This window comes from Oncorhynchus kisutch, linkage group LG11 (assembly GCF_002021735.2).
Source record: "Oncorhynchus kisutch isolate 150728-3 linkage group LG11, Okis_V2, whole genome shotgun sequence".
NCBI lineage: Eukaryota > Metazoa > Chordata > Actinopteri > Salmoniformes > Salmonidae > Oncorhynchus > Oncorhynchus kisutch.
Window position 1 is genome coordinate 41,001,718 of NC_034184.2, and position 20,196 is coordinate 41,021,913.

At 40.0% G+C, this 20,196-nt stretch overlaps 1 protein-coding gene across 3 annotated transcripts in view; it reads right to left on the reverse strand.

The window, feature by feature from the left end:
* Positions 1-11,648: 11,648 nt before the first annotated feature.
* LOC109899682 (uncharacterized) overlaps positions 11,649-20,196 on the reverse strand; it is a 36,048-nt gene continuing 27,500 nt past the window's right edge. The window contains exons 4-8 of one of the 3 annotated variants that reach the window (XM_020495121.2): positions 18,203-18,368; positions 16,120-16,253; positions 15,834-15,955; positions 14,107-14,208; positions 11,649-13,876 (exon numbers count right to left, since the gene is read on the reverse strand). In XM_020495121.2, the coding sequence (XP_020350710.1) occupies positions 14,112-14,208; positions 15,834-15,955; positions 16,120-16,253; positions 18,203-18,368 (519 nt within the window). In that variant the 3' untranslated portion in view covers positions 11,649-13,876; positions 14,107-14,111. Of the gene's footprint in view, positions 13,901-14,102; positions 14,209-15,833; positions 15,956-16,119; positions 16,254-18,202; positions 18,369-20,196 lie in introns of all 3 variants that reach the window. The other 2 variants (XM_020495119.2, XM_020495120.2) reach the window with 2 other exon arrangements.

The following is a 20,196-nucleotide window of genomic DNA, read 5'->3' on the forward strand; positions in this document are numbered from 1 at the left end:
TTGCCATAGATTTTCAAGCCGATTTAAGTCAAAACTGTAACTAGGCCACTCAGGAACATTCAATGTCATTTTGGTAAGCAATTCCAGTGTATATTTGACCTTGGGTTTTAGGTTATTGTCCTGCTAAAAGGTGAATTAATCTCCCAGTGTCCTAGTCCTTGCCGATGACAAGCATATCCTTAACACGATGTAACACTCGTCTGAAGAAGAGGGAGTGGACATAAGCAAAATGGACCAATAACAAAGAGCAAAAGGACAACGACCAGTTCTGTCAGGTGCAGAAACACAAAACAGAAAATAACTACCCACAAAACACAGGTGGGAAAAAGCTGCCTACGTATGATTCTCAATCAGAGACAACTGATTGAGAATTACACCCGGCCAAAGATACAGAAATAGAAAACATAGAAATAAAGAAACTAGAATGCCCACCCTAGTCACACCCTGGCCTAACCAAAACAGAGAATAAAAGCCTCTCTATGGCCTGGGCGTGACACATGATGCAGCCACCATCATGCTTGAAAATATGACGAGTGGTACTGCCCCAAACATAACACTTTTTATTCAGGACATAATGTACATTTCTTTGACACATGTTAGCAGTTTTACTTTAGTGCTTTATTGCAAACAGGATGCATGTTTTGGAATATTTTTATTCTGTACAGGCTTCCTTCTTTTCACTCTGTCATTTAGGTTAGTTTTGTGGAGTAACTACAATGATCCACCCCCAGTTTTCCATCACAGTCATTAAACTCTGTAACTGTTTTTAAGTTACCATTGGCCTCATGGTGAAATTCCCTGAACGGTTTCTTTCCTCTCCGGCAACTGAGTTAGGAAGGACGCCTGTATCTTTGTATTGACTAGGTGTATTGATACAACATCCTAAGTGTAATTAATAACTTCACTATGCTCGAAAGGGATATTCAATGTCTGCTTTTTAAAAATCCATCTGGATTTGATCTCGACTTCGTCTCAGGCATAACACCCATGCCAATATATCCTTCAAACATCGGCTTCTCGGGCATTATCAGTTAAATATTTAATCCAGCTTGTTTGGTGAAAACAAGCATTAATAATTAGTTCACATTATTCCCAAAGGGGGCAGTATTTAGGCATAAAACATGAGAACCCGGGGGTTACGTGCGATAACGCCCTCCGAAGGGCTGTTCTTAGGCCCGAAAAAAACAGCACTTAGGAGGGCATTATCACATGACAATTCCCGGGTTCGAGGACCTTATTACTTTTATAAAACGGTTGCAAACATGTATATTTTTAAGATGAACAGCATGTTTTCAGTAAAACTTTATTTTATTTAGTAAATTTGTTTTATTTCATCCTTCCACCAGACAATATAGTCTGGACAAGTCAGTTTTAAGTTCGGCAGTTGCTAACCAAACAGACTGGTCATTAATACTCATGTTTTGAATCATTGGCATGGAGCTAGCTAGCTGAGGTTGCATGATAACGAGAGAGACAATAACTAACAATAAATCATTATTTAGTAAATCAATTATAAATAGGCAACAACTTATATTGTTGAGTAAATAAGATAGCTATGGAGGATAGCTAGGCTAACGTTACTTCTGTTTTACTAGCTAGCTAGCCAACTACAGGTAATACACAATGACATTAAACAGCTGAAATGACAATAAACCATGTGTATTTTTGTTTGTTTTACTTTGGTTTATTTAGCTAATTCTTTGGATATATCCATTATAATGATCCTGATAATCATTGAGTTCATATGCATGGCACAGTGGATATCCACCCCAAAAAACAGCTTGCATAGGCACACATTGAGGCGTATATGACTGCATTTAGAGAGGCAGTCCAATTCTGATATTTTTTCCCCCACTAATTTTAACCAATCACATTAGATCTTTCACATCAGCTCTTCATCAGAGCTGTTCTGATTGGTTAAAAAAACATCAGAATTGGGCTGCCTGTCTAAACACAGCCGATTAACCCCCTGTACCAAACCAAATGCTAGGGTAGTAGCATGGGGAAATATTGTTGAGACACTTTTTTTCACGGGGGTAGCTAAAGTTTAAAAATTGATGGGCTGTGGGACAGTGGATGCGCATTGATAAATGTAATGGAACTGTTACAGGCATTACCCGTGGAATTCATGGATTATGGTGCTATAACTCTCTGCTATCAATCAATCAGCATACAGGATCCAAACAACCCGTTTTATAAAGTTAGTTAGTTGAGTAATTTAACTGTAAATAAAGTATGGCATTTGTACAATTGTATCACTAACTGATGGCAGTCACTATGGTTGTAAATAATCTGTAAATGAAAATGCATTGTAGATGCAAAACAGAAAGCTAGGCACTATTGGTTTTACCCCGGACAATCATTTTGGGCATGTTGCTTTGAATGTGCCGAAACACATTTCTGAGGACCGGTAATTTTAGATGGATATATTTCCCTTATATGAATGTAATGCAGCATTAATGTATTTGAATATAATGCAGAATGTTACATAACTCCAAAAAAGTATGTGCACCCTTAACTTATTGAGAAAAGCTCTATCGCAGCATATGGATTTGTAGATGTTACCAAAGTGAACCCAATATTTTTTGTCTTTATAATTAAACATATTTTCAACACCTGATACCAGTTCAACATTTTCAAGGTTGTTGATTTTGGAAGTAGTCACACCATTGCGATGACATTCTGTCAGGGGCAGAACAACAGATTTGTACCTTGTCAGCTCAAGGATTTGATCCAGCAACTGGCCCAACGCTCTACCTGCCACCCATAGGTAAGGTATCTGTGTCAAATTGTGATATCTAAAATATGAGAAATCAGGGATACACAAAAAGAAAATGGTGACCTGTGATTGATGTTGCTTTGGAGGTTCTCAGCCTGTGGTGCAGGTTCTATGGCACATAGCCCTGGGGGAGATGAGGCTCTCTGTTTGGCTCTGATTGGCTCTGAAAGAGAAGGTATTGTATACAAGTCAAGTCCTAATAGCTTTATGATGGTAAGTTATGGGGTCCCGTGTGGCTCAGCTGATAGAGCATGGTGTTTGTAACACCAGGGTTGAGTGTTTGATTCCCACAGGAGTACAAAAATGTATGTGTTCACTACTGAAAGTTGTTCAGGTTAAGAGCACCTGCTAAATGTATGATGGTACACTTGGCAGTCCCGTTCTGGGAGCTAGTGTGGCCTACCACTTCTCAGCTGAGCCATTGTTGCTCCTAGATGTTTCCACTTCACAATAACAGCATTTACAGTTGACCGGGGACGCTCTAGCAGGGCAGACATTTGACAAACTGGCCTGTTGGAAAGGTGGCATTCTGTGACGGTGCCACGTTGAAAGTCATTGAATTCTTCAGTAAGATCATTCTACTGCCTGTTTGTCGATGGAGATTTCATGGCAGTGTGCACGATTATATACACCTGTTAGCAATAGGTGTGGCTGAAATAGCCAAATCCACTCATTTGAAGGGGTGTCCACATACTTTTGTATATATAGTGTATTTCCCTTGCTATGAGATAAGATAAGTCAGTTGGTCAATAGACACTTGATACTGGATTTATTCAGGGGATCTTCTGTTGTGACCTTAAATGACTCCTCTGTAGGCTACACAGATGTGAGAATATTCCAAAACTGGAGGTGAGCGCTCTGCATAGACTTAGAGTTCAATATGTGCAAAGATGACATACCTTGTCTCCGTGACAACCAAGCTGACCAGTCAAGGAACATTAACACTTGGTGAAACGTCCCCCTGTACTCTTATCATAGCCCCTACCTGCCAGAAAGAGAGGATGATGCTTTCATCAATATCAAGTTCAATGCGATCCATCACGCATTTGAGGTAAGCAATCCCCTTACTGGACATGTGTCAGGCAGAGAACGACACATAAGCTGAATATTGTGCCACTCATCCATGTCTGTTTCCTGCACCACAGCACATTCTCAGAGACCCATGGGCCAAACACATCCTGAAGGAGACAGGAAAGAGCCTGGTATGAGGGCTGCTAACTTTAACAGGAAAGTTATGTAGCTAGTAGTATACCCACCTCACCCACTCGAAAGAAATATGTACTGCGTGGAGAATAAATGCTTTGGTAGGTATTCAATACTTGCATCCATTATATTAGCTGGCATCAAGAATATAATTTTTCACATCTACTGTAAGAGCTTGGCATTTATCAAGACAAGCCCTGAAGGTTTTGAAGTTGTAAGTCTCCCTGCTATGTGAAGCGGTGGGTTTAATAGCCCTGTATCTCTCAGTGGGTTTGTACAGTACACAATTCTCTATGCATCGCACGTTTTTTCCTGAATTCCTCTGGAGGTAGGCAATAGGAAACAGCCTATTTTCCTCAGAAACTTCACACAGTAAATATTATATATGTCCCAAGTTAGAATTATGCCATTAGACGCCTCTGAGTGTTTGTTTGGGTGTTGATCTCTGAAGGGCTCAGTGGGTTTTGGTCTGGTATGAGAAAAGCTCATGGCATTCACTGAAAATCCAACACTCGTTAACGAGTACCAAGAGGCAGGGGTGAGCTGCTGTCATAGAGACACATTATATCAGTACCATCCGGGAATACATTTTTCCGTTGATGATAGCAAGCTGTCCAGGCCCTGAGGTAGCATAGCAGTCCCAAACCATGATGCTCCCTACACCATCCTTTACACTGGGGATGAGGTTTAGATGTTGGTGTGCTGTGCCTTTTCTTCTCCACGCATAGTGTTGTGTGTTCCTTCCAAATAACTCAGCTTAAGTTTCATCTGTCCATAGACTATTTTGCCAGTAGCGCTGTGGAACATCCAAGTGATCTTTTGTGAACTTCATACGTGCTTCAATGTTTTTTTTCTACAGCAGCGGCTTCTTCCATGGTGACGTCCCAAAAGGACGTATTGTAGACTCGTCAACAGAGATGTTAGTATCTTCTAGAGATTTCTGTAAGTCTTTAGCTGACACTCTAGGATTCCTCTTAACCTCATTGAGAATTCTGCGCTGTGCTCTTGCAGTCATCTTTGCAGGACAGCCACTCCTAGGGAGCATAGCAACAGTGCTGAACTTTCTCCATGTATAGACAATTTGTCTTACCGTGGACTGACTTTTAGAGATACATTTGTAACCCTTTCCAGCTTTATATAGACAGGAAAAATACAATAATTTGTGTGTTATTAGTTTAAGCACACTAGTTTAAGCACATTAGTTTAAGCACACATTGTTGTGACTTAGATCATGTCAAATTTATGCAGAAATCCAGGTAATTCCAAATTCACATACTTTTTCTTGCCACTGAATCTCTATGGGACATTGTTCATCAAAGCACCATGTGAACCTACACAGTATACTAAAGCTATTAGAGCTACCTGTATTGTTAAAAGGGTCTGGGGAAACGTGATTTAGACATAAAGGGAGCAGTACGATTTTCCCTGCAGTAAATCATCCTTACCAGAAAGAATTTCCTCCATATTTCACTGAACAATGGCTCTGCTCCCTGCCTGCTATCTTTAGAAGCACATGTTGGGCTTTTATTACATCGTTTACGAGTCCATTGTCCAGGAGCACATTCTTAAAGCCAACTCTATGCACCCCATAGATCTCAGAGGGCACCAAGAAAACAGTACACTTGAAAAAAAAATCTCATAATCAATAACGCATACATTTTTAAAATCATATGTGTACTCAGCATTGATTCTAATGAGATTTCTACAGATGATTGGACATACTTTCACAATGGTAAAATGTTTCTTACGGTAAACAGGTGAATGTCAAACCTTTACGTTCTGGTCACATTCAGCACGTAATAAGGTGAACCCACAGTCACTGTCTGTTGGAAAATGTCTTCACAGTCTGTGACGTTCTATGCCTGGTCACAAATTAAGAAGAAGATGGAGTGTTTAATGGTAGGATGAAAAAAAGGAGGGTGTAGGCAAAATAAATTCAATAGTATCAATATTTTTCTTTTATCATACATGTATTACCACATATTACCAGAAGATGTCAGGATGGTTCTGAGGTAATGTATCCATGTGTCTGTGGAGGCCTGGCCTGGACTGTACCATCCACCAACTGTATGAGGTGTTCAACTACACAGACCCAAAGATTTATGTGGGCAGCCTATGGACCACAGAGCAAAACCAAATAATTATACATCCTTCTTAGGGTATGTGACTTTTTGTTTCCCTTCTCTCAACTGTGAGTGAGTTCGCTTGCTTCCTCCCCGGTAGTTCTGTATGCTGAAGTAATTTACTATTGTGCAGTATCCTTTCTATGCCAATAGATCCAGTTGCAGTATTTGTATTTGATACAGACCTACTTAACCATGACGTGACGATCAAATACTTTTCCTTTGCCTTCAGATACCATTCTCTAATTCTGTCTTTTTATCCGACAACATTTCAGCCTGGACAGAAAGAGGTATGAATCTCTGGAGTCGCTGGCTGTGAAGGTCCTTTCTGTTTGGAAAAGGGCTTTTCTGCTTACTATAGTCCTACCTGGATGAAGATCAGTAGTCATTACCTATTAGTGTTGTGATAAACTGAGTTTATAGATGATATGGCCACACATTGATTAATTCAACTGCGCGCAGCTAACTAGGGGGGAACTGCACAGGTGCGCGTAGGACAGGATAGGAAACCCAGTTCTCTGGTGTTGGGAGCAATTGCCTTGTGGACGCTGCAAGGAGAACTCCTTCTTGTGGTAAAGCTACAGCAAGAGCTGTTACCAGTATTTTTGGGCAGAGCCCAAAGAACAGTGGGTGTATAGATGCACAGACTGAGTGTTGGGTATTAGACCGAAGAGTATCGCACTAGCTGACATAGGTTAGCCTGGTTTATGCCGAAGATGGGAGTGTGCGAGCTAGGACAGCGTTTAGTCATTTAGCAGACGCTCTTAGCGACTCTTATTAGTAAGTGCATGCATTTTCATACTTTTCCCGTTGCCAGCAACATGCCCTAACAACTGAGCCACACGGGTATTTGTTTGAAGATTTAGGAGCTGCGTAACCATTTCACACAGACTTTGTTTCTGGTCCTCGGCTGAAGAGTGATTAGTACTAGGTCGGCTTCAGCCGAAGGGGAGGGGTGCTCACATGAACTTTGTTAGGACTTTGGTCTGAAGAAGAGTATGGTTTGCACTGTTCAATAAGAGACGGAACCTGGGTGGAGCCAACAAAAATCATTGCCTAATGGATACAAACATTGCCATTGGCGTTCCGGCTAGGGCTGTTGCGATGACTGGCCTCTATTAAAAAGAGGAGGTTCCCATGAGCTTTCTATAGGCTAGGCTTCCTATATTTCTCAACTTTCCTAATATTAAGCACATTGTTTATCTTTACAACAGGAGTATTGTCTACCTGGCTGGCATGAAAATGAACCACTGGATAAGCTTCCTCCATTTGCTATTTAATAGATGACATGTATTTTTTCCGCTGCCCCTGTTTAGAGACAGGTGCATGATAATGGTCCATTTGAAATCAAGTTTCACACATATATTATTTAGTATATGTAAAGACGAGATTGCATCAAGAATAGTCTGATGGATGACAATATTAGCCTATTTCTTGTGAATTATATATTATCACTTGTGAATGATGACCAGCTTAAGGCAAGAATCCTAGTCACACACCTCATGTAGCCTAGCCCATAGGCCTACATTGGGGCAAAAAAGTATTTAGTCAGCCCCCAATTGTGCAAGTTCTCCCACTTAAAAATATGAGAGAGGCCTGTAATTTTCATCATAGGTACACTTCAACTATGACAGACAAAATTAGAAAAAGAAATCCAGAAAATCACATTGTAGGATTTTTTATGAATTTATTTGCAAATTATGGTGGAAAATAAGTATTTGGTCACCTACAAACAAGCAAGATTTCTGGCTCTCACAGATCAGTATAAAAGACACCTGTCCACAACCTCAAACAGTCACACTCCAAACTCCACTATGGCCAAGACCAAAGAGCTGTCAAAGGACACCAGAAACAAAATTGTAGACCTGCACCGGGCTGGGAAGACTGAATCTGCAATAGGTAAGCAGCTTGGTTTGAAGAAATCAACTGTGGGAGCAATTATTAGGAAATGGAAGACATACAAGACCACTGATAATCTCCCTCGATCTGGGGCTCCACGCAAGATCTCACCCCGTGGGGTCAAAATGATCTCAAGTACGGTGAGCAAAAATCCCAGGACCACACGGGGGGACCTAGTGAATGACCTGCAGAGAGCTGGGACCAAAGTAACAAAGCCTACCATCAGTAACACACTACGCCGCCAGGGACAAAAATCCTGCAGTGCCAGACGTGTCCCCCTGCTTAAGCCAGTACATGTCCAGGCCCGCCTGAAGTTTGCTAGAGAGCATTTGGATGATCCAGAAGAAGATTGGTAGAATGTCATATGGTCAGATGAAACCAAAATATTACTTTTTGGTAAAAACTCAACTCGTCGTGTTTGGAGGACAAAGAATGCTGAGTTGCATCCAAAGAACACCATACCTACTGTGAAGTATGGGGGTGGAAACATCATGCTTTGGGGCTGTTTTTCTGCAAAGGGACCAGGGCGACTGATCCGTGTAAAGGAAACAATGAATGGGGCCATGTATCGTGAGATTTTGAGTGAAAATCCTCCTTCCATCAGAAAGCACACTGCCCGGGCAACCAAGGAGTGGCTTTGTAAGAAGCGTTTCAAGGTCCTGGAGTGGCCTAGCCAGTCTCCAGATCTCAACCCCATAGAAAATCTTTGGAGGGAGTTGAAAGTCTGTGTTGCCCAGCAACAGCCCCAAAACATCACTGCTCTAGAAGAGATCTGCATGGAGGAATGGGCCAAAATACCAGCAACAGTGTGTGAAAACCTTGTGAAGACTTACAGAAAACGTTTGACCTCTGTCATTGCCAACAAAGGGTATATAAACAAAGTATTGAGATAAACTTTTGTTATTGACCAAATACTTATTTTCCATCAAAATTGCAAATTAATTAATTAAAAATACTACAATGTGATTTTCTGGATTTCTCATTTTGTCTGTCATAGTTGAAGTGTACCTATGATGAAAATTACAGGCCTCTCTCATCTTTTTAAGTGGGAGAACTTGAACAATTGGTGGCTGACAAAATACTTTTTTGCCCCACTGTATATGTTTTGATAAGGTTTGTATCACAACTAACGTGGCCAAATAACTTCTTAAAATTAAGCACATAAATTAGCTTTACAAGTGGTGTAGAGTCTAACTGGCAGTGAGTCTAATAAGCAGTGCGAGTTTCAAGTTTGTGAAAGATAATTTTCACAGTAAAAAAATGCACCTTTATAATAAAAGCATTACATACATAATCGCATTTGCAGTCACTTTGATAATGATGTTTTCCCGCTAATGGAACATTTGTGCTTATAGCCTACTGCCTTGTGCACATTGCTGTGCTTGTAATGTGAAGAAATAGCCTAATAGTTTATCAACATTTTAAGCTAAACGCTCTGATCTGTTATGTCAGCCACATTGTGTAAAAAAGTTTTTTTTGGTGCTAGTAATTGTATTCATTTGGGATCTATCACATCCCACAACTGTCTCAGACTATGCTTGGAATATTTATTTCTCGCACAGAATAGAATGGGTACATTTTTGTACTATGGGGGATAGTAGATTGACATAGGCTAGTGCTTTTGATGTTTGTTAGGCCTACTCATCTTGTTAGCTGACAAAAAATAAATGTGGACAGTTCATCCAATATCTTCAATATGGACCTTGGAAATGGATAAGGACGCACGCAGTTGCGTCCCCAATGTCTGTCTTCACTTGTAGCCTGTGAGAAAGACCCATCATGCAAAAGGCATGGATTATTTTAGGGTGCATTACGGCCACACAAAGGGGATGCCACCGGGAAAAGCCAGGCATTAGTAAGTGCTTGTTAAATTGTGAATGAGAGACAGATGATGTGTACAGCCTGCGCAAAAAAGCAGAGCTCGTGCTTTTCAAGCAACTTTTTCCAAATCATCATTAGGATCGAATCATGCAGTCTTACAATGTCTTAAAACTCTAAACATATAGCCCAACATTTGTAGAACAACTCAAGTTAAATTAATAACATTAATAAATAATTAAGCATATAGGAGTACCCATTCTTTTGTTAAGTGCTCAACACAGAATTCCGCATGTGCGCACTCCCTCAAATCGTTTGGTGAAAATATCCTTTCTATTTTAATATCAGCTTTGTTCAATTGTATTCTTTATATTATAAAGTAATGCCACAGAATTGTAAGCAAATCTTGTCTGCTAAAGGAAGTAGTGTAGCCTACAGCCATTTGGAATAGCCAGATCAGGGTCTAACATAAGGACAACTCAGAGTATGTGATTCTGTTCTCCTGAAATAGACTACATTTTCTTCATATCATGTTTCTTTAGACCTGTCTAAAATAAATAATGGATTTATTGTGAAGGTGTCGGCTATTATATTACATGGATTTATTAGACTTTTTTAAAACGTATATGTTTTTAAAAAGTGTGTGGAAGCCAGGAGATGCTAAATGTGTTTATGTTAATTAACGGAAAATTACCATGAGACCGATTCCAGCAACAAGGATTACAGGAACAAGCGCTCCATCTAAATATAGCGCTCTCCACACCACTTCCAATTTCACTCATTTAATAGACCCCCCCCCCTTCCTTAACATTCATAGATAATATCTGATGTCCCTTTGCTTTGTCATTTTATTTTTCCCCCTATGTTTAGTTAATTTTAGACTGTTTAGGGATTACGGTAGAGTGTTTAGGGATTAAGGTGGAGTGTTTAGGGATTAAGGTAGAGTGTTTAGGGATTAAGTGCAGGGACCGGGTGAAAGGCAGGGTAAATTAGGGAAAGCGTAAGGGTACTGGGCTGTCTATTCATGGGTTCTGCTAGCTTTGCTGGGTGATTGGTTGATATTCTATGTGTTTAATAAATGGATTACTGTGAACTACAAACTCTGTGTTGTTTACCAATGCACACTCTACCCTGTGATGGAAAATGTTATGTTTGTGCTTTTCTAATTACCAATTTCTGTGTTCTGTGTTTGTGCTGTTCTAATAACCAATTTCTGTGTTCATGCAAGTGATTGATTGAACGTGCCTGGGACGAATTCTCACTATCAGTAGAGCACTTTGGTAGTACGCCCAGAACCTTGTTTTGAGAACGCAAGGGATATCTCAGTTTCAAGGTCTCAGCTTGGAGAGGAAGTCTTGTGAGGTATTGGTCGGTCACATGCATGAACCAAACGTTAATGATGAATTAATTATGAATAATGAATAAGCTAAATCGTGCAAATATAACTTGTCTGTGTAAACAGTATATAAGAGAACTAACGGGACTGCCCCGGGAGAGTTAACTTCAGACCGGTACTTTATGCATCTAAGTTTGACTGTGACCTCTTCAGCATGCTGTTAATGAACAATGATCCATTTCAGTGTGGATATCGATTGTCCCTGTGTAGAATTTCCAAGAAAACCGCATAGTAGGTTTTACTATAGAATGAATCATAAAGAGAGGGGAATCTCTAAGGGCACACTGTTGAGTGTATCTTTCCACTTATTTGTAAACTCTAGTTTCTAGTGAATGATCTTTACATCTTTCTTTCCATGAGAAACACAATTTGCTTTATATCCTGCAGGACTCGGTGAGTGGTATAAAATTACTAAAAGCACAGCATTTCATGTCATTGAAAATGTCAACTTTATTTCGAAAAATAACTTTGAATAATGATACATTATGCATATTGAGATATTCCATCCATGTACAACTTACTGTGACTCTACAATATACAGATATCACAATCTTTAGTCTTTAGATCCCAGTCCTGACAAAACATGTAGGCCTATCATGCATATTGAAAGCATTTACTGCCTCTCAAGTTGCAACAGATGTATTTTCTACTTGATTAGAGTATTTAGAAGTACATGAATTCCGTATGATACAGCTACAGCTGTGCTACATGTACAGTACTACAGAGTACATTATTATTTTAATAGGAGTACATGTTGACCATGATGAATAACTCATTGGTGTTGTACTATACTGTTGTTCACATTGCTGAAGTACATACTGGATAACTAACTGTTTTGTTCTTTCTGTGGGATTAGTATTTTCAAAAAATGTGATGACCTTCATTCCTGTTGTAAACAACACTGGACAGTTTTGAGCATTTGGAATTGACTTCTGCTGTATTTCAATTAGATGTCAAGGCTTTGAAGTTTCTGTGTTGATCCTTCCTTCTGTAGTTACCCAGTGAGATTTCCAAGGTACCATGGCACTTGCCTGTCTGTTATCAAAGGAAGCTCATAGTGACGTAACTAAGGTTGCAAAATTCCAGTAGCTTTCCCAAAATTCCCAATTTTTCAAGGAAGCCTGTTGGGAAGATTCATTACGAGGGAAAAGCAGGAAATATTCCAACCAGGATTTCTGGAAAATCAGGGAATGTAACCGTGATGTAGAAAAGCTAAAATCACCGTTAGCTTGTCAAACCAGACTTGCATGTCACAATACATTTTTTTTAAATGTCTTGAAGATGAACATGTGCAACAGCAGCCTCTGATAAAATACTGTACATGTTGCAGTGATGCGAAATTATGGGTTTTTTTCTTCACTGTTTTTTTTTTTTACATAAATGTTTGAGAGGAACATTAAAAAACCTTGCGGCAATGCATCACAAACGTTTTCTAGCATCCTCAAAGTGTTTTTTTTTTTATCATAAGGGATCTGGAACCCCTATCTCCAAAAATTATACATTTCCATCATATAAACATAGGAATTTACAGGGGCATAACTCCCCTCCTGTACATACACAGTGACTGTACACAATTAACTTTTGTTATATACAGCACATTCACACAACATCACCACGATCTATTATCCCTGTATAGTGCATGCACACACATCCTCTTAGGCCTACACTCAAAACAAGAAGAGAATTCATACAAAATGTGTTGAATAGTTAAGTACAATCCTCATATGTATGATATGTGTATGTTTCACATTTGTTCAAGGGGGCATGATAACCAAAGCGATTAGTTCACCCAAACACCAAATTACATATTGGTTTCCTTACCCTGTCATGGGACCGAAATTAGTATTTTTCAAGCATCATGTTCAAATAATCTATGTGACTTTGTTGAGTTTGACAAGCGACTTTAGATACTTTCGAATTATTTTTACATTTACATTTTCATTTTAGTCATTTAGCAAACGCTCTTATCTAGAATTTAAATCATGTATTGATTTGGGCATGATGCGCGAATAATATCGGTCCCATGACTTGAATGGGATTTGTGCCACAAATGCTAAAATGCTAGCATTTTGAAACATTTGCAGGGAAACTAAACCAAAGGATGCATTGCTGCCATAGCTTGTCCATAGACGGCTTACAGTGTAAGGAAACCAATGTCATTTTGTAATTTGGGTGAACTATCCCTTTAATTTCACCCCAGAATATTGTCTAGGCTATTTCTTAGTTGGAACAACCATGTCAAAGAGTTGTTGTTTTCGCCATCAACACATAGTACTGAAATGTCACTAACATAACACATATTTAGAGAAAGCATTACAATATGAATTGAATAGAAAAACTATTATAGTACAAGATTAAATCATTTGTATCGTATTCATGTACATTGTGGAGTACATGCATGTCTGTTCTCATATAAATACCAATGTTCCCTTATCTGAAACAATACAATCCCTTAGTTTAGAATTGTATCTCAAGAGAGATGTCTATGACCATCCCTCTTTTTGTTTTCTTTTCACTCCTCACTTAAAGTTTTGTCATCCATCACAAGTGTTATTTCTCACATCCCTCCTTTCACACTACTCTCTCAGTCCAGTCGAGAATCTGTGCGACCTCACCTTCCGGGCATTCTCTTCCCACTTCGGGCCGTCTGTTTCATATCTGGGTAGAAAACAAAGATCATATCTGGGTAGAAAACAAAGATGTTCAGTGTGGGCAGTGTTACAAAAGTGTTGCCTCTTCACCTCTATGGATATCTTTATTACACATGTACGCTGAGAATAGATCGCACGACAGCTGCTAAATCAGTTGTGCTTGTACATGCACAGCATCCTTCCAACATGTTTCACTACGCATTAGCAATATTTTGCGTCAGAACTTTCTGTACCAACAATGGTTATCTGGGCCACTGGAAGTCCAGTTTGTTCTGATGGCCCAAGGCGATCATGGAGTTCCTGTTTCTTCCTGGTAGGTCCACTGGTCCCAGGTCAGGGCTGTAGGGAAATGGGTTATTGTTATTGGTGTGCTCCAATGCTATTACAATGAGCAATGCATTAGTTTGCACAACGCTTGAGAACAGGATGGTTTTTCCACATGCATTTCTTTCCAAGAGAGGGTCTCCCTTTTGATAAATTATGCATATCTCTATATATCATTGGACCACTCTGAAATACATGTGGAATTCTCCAACTCCTCCTTGCATACCTCAAACCTGACACTGCAACCCCTCCGCTATTTTTCTGGGTCCGTGCCCAGCTCCCTCACTCTGAGGAGTGCCCATCCAAGTTGTGGAATACGTTGAAGGGCACAACAAATAGCTGTTCTTTCCTCAAGCTCTTCAACTCCCACCAGATCCTTATGTTCTACAACCCTCAAACAGAATAATACCACAATTCATCCACTGACACAGCCATCTCGCATTAACAAAATAAAATAAAATCTTGAAGTGCCAAGAACCTGTCATAGTTTGGTATTCGTCTAAAGTCGCTAAGGCTGTCAATACTTTCTAACCCAAAATATCCACGTCTTTTTGTCTACTCCAAATATGTTGGCGTAGATTCCTGCTTAGTAGAAGCTGACATACTGTTAGAGGGGGCCAATTGTGTTTTGTTTAACAAATGAGGGAGGTTGGTTTGTTTTCAGTGGTTTTGAGCTTAGGCCATTTAAACCCAGCAGAGCTAGTCACCATTTACCACCAGTGGAGAGAGCCAGTGAACTTGGGAAGTATAATTTTACAAGCTTGTACTCAGATAAAAACACTTAAGCTTATCATATTTGCCTCAGTCATATTGAAATAAACGGTGCGTAGTCGCTCCCTGACACTGAAGAGTATCTGCTTTGTGTACAAGTCCGTTTTTTTGCTTCATTTTGACATTTTCGGGACGCTATTTAAGATAGATTCCAGTGGTCGTGGGCTAAGTTCTCCATGGCGTATGCTGAATGTTGTAAAATATAATATTAAAGCCGTGGTTATTACTCAAGATAATTTGTCAAGGCACATACTTCTGACAGTTGTGTTGACTGAGTAACAATATATTCTGGTTAGTGGTACATTTTATTCTCAAAATCCATTTGATTTTGACGTGTTTAGCTTGGCTGATAATTTGTCACAGAGGAAAGTTAAATCGCTACTTACAAGTGATGTGTTATAACTGCATTTTAAAAAGCAATATAAAAGTAATTTAATTTAAGTAATTATCTCTAAATGGTAAGATGATATGAGTCGGTGTCTATATTCTTCCTAGGAAGCAGTTGAATCATTCTGCAAACACAACCCATGACCTACTGCCAAAGACAGTCTTAACTCCTCTTTCTGCTAAGACTAAATTATCTAGAAATAATAGGCACCTACAAAATATGAAACTAAAGCGAGCTGTGATTAATTACAACTTAACCTCTCCTTCCTTGTAGCATGATTAGCTCAAGATTTTCAAACATCCTTGAAGGAGCAACAAGCGCCAACTGTTATTTTTTATTTTATGAAGTTAAAGGTAATCCTAGTGTTAGTTGCGTGTTTGTTTACAGATACTGTAGTAAGAGATACAGTATTTCGAGTAGACTGAGTGTTTCCTTCGCAAGAGAGCGAAAGAGAGTGGGGGTGGGTGGGGAGTGTCCTCACCGGTAAAGCTGTGGACAGGATCTCTTGAGGAAGGTGGATGTTTGTCCCAGTCTGCTCTGGTTCCTCAGCTTGGTCTTCTTCACCAGATCCTTCACTCTGCCCCATGTGTAGTTCTCACTCAGCTACACAACCAAACACACATCTCTCAGCATTAACGAATAGGCACTTTACCCATTGTTTGGTCGGGTATCATCGAGTTGCGCAGATGTAGATATTTGCACCGTAAACAGGGGTTGAGGGTATTATGCAGAGCCAGTGATTCAGAGGAGGGATGTTAGTGACTCACCCGTCTGTGTGGGGCAGAGAGACCCTCTGTACTGTCAGAGAGATAGGAGCGCGTATCTCCCTCTGTGTAGCTCATCCGATTCAGGCCCCTCTTCCAAAGGGGCACCAGGGGCTGGCATCCACCCTGGTCACTCTCTATAGAGAGTGAATAAATGAATCAGAAGATCTGTTTATACCTGGTTCTAGCATGCATACTTTGTACTGTGTAGACTGGAGATTATTAAAATACGCATTGTGATCTGATTGAGATTTTTCTGACCACCTACGAAGGTAGTCAGGCACGCATTGTGTCTGGAAACCTTACAAGTGTAGACGGATCTGGACAGTGAAACCGTTTCATTCATCATTATCCCACCTTCTTAACTCATTGACAGGTGGCACCATTTGACTTATGGCATCAATATGGGTCTTAAAATAAATAAATACATACATTTTTTAAAGAATAGTTGATCACAATGCAAACACAGTGAGACACATTTTAATACCATGTGTAGACATATTTCTGAAAATGTGGGCACAATCAGAATGTGGGCAAGATCAGGACAAAGGACGCATGTTAGCGCCAGGTATAAATGAGGCTAGAGTCACAAGGGTTGGAACCACTCGCTGCTCATAGTGGGGGGAAACTGTTATGACACATGGTGATGTGAATCAGCAGTCCCAGAGGAACCCCTTCTTTCAACCTGCCGCCACTGCCCACTCAACCTCCCCACGTCCTCAATCTGTTATCGCAGTACCATTCGCCATCCTCCTACTCCCCAGCTCCAATTTCCTGAATCCTGCTTATCGGAAGAGCAAGAAATTCCTGAATCCATGGGACTCAGAATAGAAATGTATATGTTCCCTCCATTTAACTACCTAATCAGTATGTTTTTTTTAAACATTAGATCTTTATCAATCCAAACGCACAGATTTTTGTAGGCTGGAACCCGCTCGATGAGAGAGCTGTCCAATGAGTGAATATGTAGCCCTTTCGAGATTTTTTTTGTGAATTAAAGAACAACATATATTTAGTTTTGCCCGCATTAAGTACACGTTTTAAATCAACGAGGGCTTTCTGTAAATGCAACAAAATCAGATTGCAGCTCTAACATAGTCCGGACAACACTCAGCGCAATGGCATACATAACCGTATTGTCTGCATAGTGATGAATATTACAGGATTGCATAGACCAATATTATTTATGTAAATAGTAAAGAAAACAGGTCCCAATACCGACCCTTGCGGTACACCTTTCGTAATATAGTGGCAACTAGACTTGACACCATGAGAGAGCACACATTGTGTCCTGCCGCAGTGTTCGTTAACTCTTGAGATCCAGCTTGTATTCATAAAGTTTAGTAAATCTGCCTTTAGTTTTAAAGCACCACAGTTACGGAATATCTTACAAAACAAATTACACCTGGATTCCCTGGTGCCTATAAGGAAGTTTAAAACTCTGTTGTTAAATTAGTTTACTGAAGTGTGCAATCATTTCAATGGACTATTATAACTTGTTGTAATAACCTGATGTAATGTATTCATAGCTATCTTGTGTCTTATCTTTTGTTGTTGTGTTGATGGAATCTCTGTCCTCAGGGCACCATTACAAATGAGACACTGGTTTCAATTGGTCTTCCCTGAATAAATAAAAGTAGATAATAATAGTCAGCCCACCTGAGGGAACGTGAGCCACTCTGAAAACAGGAGAGTAAAAACATGATGAAAAAGTGAACATTGGGCGAAATCACACCTGGGGTCGTCGCCCGGTCACATTTTGAAAACCCCTAATGATTTTTAAATAAACCCAGAAAATCAATTTCAGGAAAACTTTGGGCAAACATTACTATAAATTGGTCTTGTGACTGAATGATTACCGCAGGAGCAGGTTATGAAGTGCTAATCTACCTGCCAATGAAATAATACACTATGGTTTTCTGAGGGAAACAAAAGGATTGGGATGGAAAGATTTGATGAGATTACAGTCAAACTGGGACAAAATTACTTTTGGAGAATTTATGGAATATCCATTGGATTTTGAGTGAGGAGAGATGCCTGGATGTAGACTATGGGTTGTTATCATGTTATTAAGTAGTTAACTGACCTCCCCTGGCTGTGAGTCCTGTGTGGTGTGTGACCTCAGGGATGGTGGAGAGGTCAGAGAGGGTGCCGCTCACAGAGGTGGTCAGGAACTCACTCCTAGAGTGTCTTTTCTGTTCATGGAAGGCCAGGCCGGCCGTTCCACAGCTACAGTGCTGCAGGAAGAAGTCCTGGGGGACAGACAGGAAGAAAAGGTACAGGACTGTGAGTAGGAGGCACATGAAATGTATTTTACAATATCCAAATCTAGTTTTGTTGTTTTTCTCACTCGTTGGTCAAGAATGGCCCTCCAATACTGCATACTTGGCTCAGCCAGCAACCATCTGTTACAAATTCAGGAGAGTGAAAATGTGTTATGGCCATCACACTCTTGTATTTCTTGGCCTTATATGCTACCACATTTTTTACAAGAGTCTTTGGGATATCTGAATTTATTGTTATTGTTTTAAACCTACTTCAACTTAATAACTTACTTTAATTATTGTTTTCATACATAGTGTGTATTTACTATTTATTTTCCAGATTGAGTTGGGTTTATGCTAACCTAACCTCAAACTTCTGAACTCAACATTAACTTGTCCAAAGTAGGCCTTCCAATCTATGTGCCATGCCGATACATGTATGGTGATTCAAAGAACAATGAGAGACACTTTCCGAGTCATTGTGTAAAGTTGGAATTTGTCAGGAAAATGTTCACATCCGTTTATCCCAGCTGAGGAAACTCTGGATGTCACATCCACGCTAATGTAAAAAAAATCTAATTTATAACTCAAACAACGCAGGCACCCAGCAGTAGCATAAACAGAATAAGATGAAAGCCTGGAGACGAGTGTTGTTTTTTCCTGCTTCATAGTTAACATTTAAACGTGCCGTGTCACTTCTACAGTAGGGGGATTTTTCATCACGTGAAGGTTACACACACTCGCCACTTGCACAACTTCAGAACCCAGGACCGATACTCAGGAGGCTCATTAGGTGAAGTCACTTCCTAATCTTGTGCAAAATAATTTCCTTCTCCGCACTGAAGTTACCTCTAACCTGGACACAAGATGCAAACTCTACACTAGAATATAATCATCTCTGGGCTTGTTGTTCCTTGTTGGAACTCTGAATAGCCTGTTACGAAACCACTGGATGTTTAAACATAAAAAGGGGTAAATAGCATGATGAATGACCACTGAAGTCACACTCCATGGCTTTGTTTTTGTCTCACGGGACGTTGACCATCGTCTGACTTCCCCGCTGGAACCACGACCACACTCTCCCCTCGGTGAAGACACTGCCTCTACTGAGAAGGGGCTAGGCCCAGGTTCCTGGCCCTGGTTCCATGGGCGAAAACAGTGTGGTCTTTGCACTCTCCAAGGACCTACCCCATCTGTGTGTGCTTAGCCCTTATTTTATTTTATTTATTTTTTATTTTACCTTTATTTAACCAGGTAGGCAAGTTGAGAACAAGTTCTCATTTACAATTGCGACCTGGCCAAGATAAAGCAAAGCAGTTCGACAGATACAACGACACAGAGTTACACATGGAGTAAAACAAACATACAGTCAATAATACAGTATAAACAAGTCTATATACAATGTGAGCAAATGAGGTGAGAAGGGAGGTAAAGGCAAAAAAGGCCATGGTGGCAAAGTAAATACAATATAGCAAGTAAAACACTGGAATGGTAGTTTTGCAATGGAAGAATGTGCAAAGTAGAAATAAAAATAATGGGGTGCAAAATAAATAAAATACAGTTGGGAAAGAGGTAGTTGTTTGGGCTAAATTATAGGTGGGCTATGTACAGGTGCAGTAATCTGTGAGCTGCTCTGACAGTTGGTGCTTAAAGCTAGTGAGGGAGATAAGTGTTTCCAGTTTCAGAGATTTTTGTAGTTCGTTCCAGTCATTGGCAGCAGAGAACTGGAAGGAGAGGCGGCCAAAGAAAGAATTGGTTTTGGGGGTGACTAGAGAGATATACCTGCTGGAGCATGTGCTACAGGTGGGAGATGCTA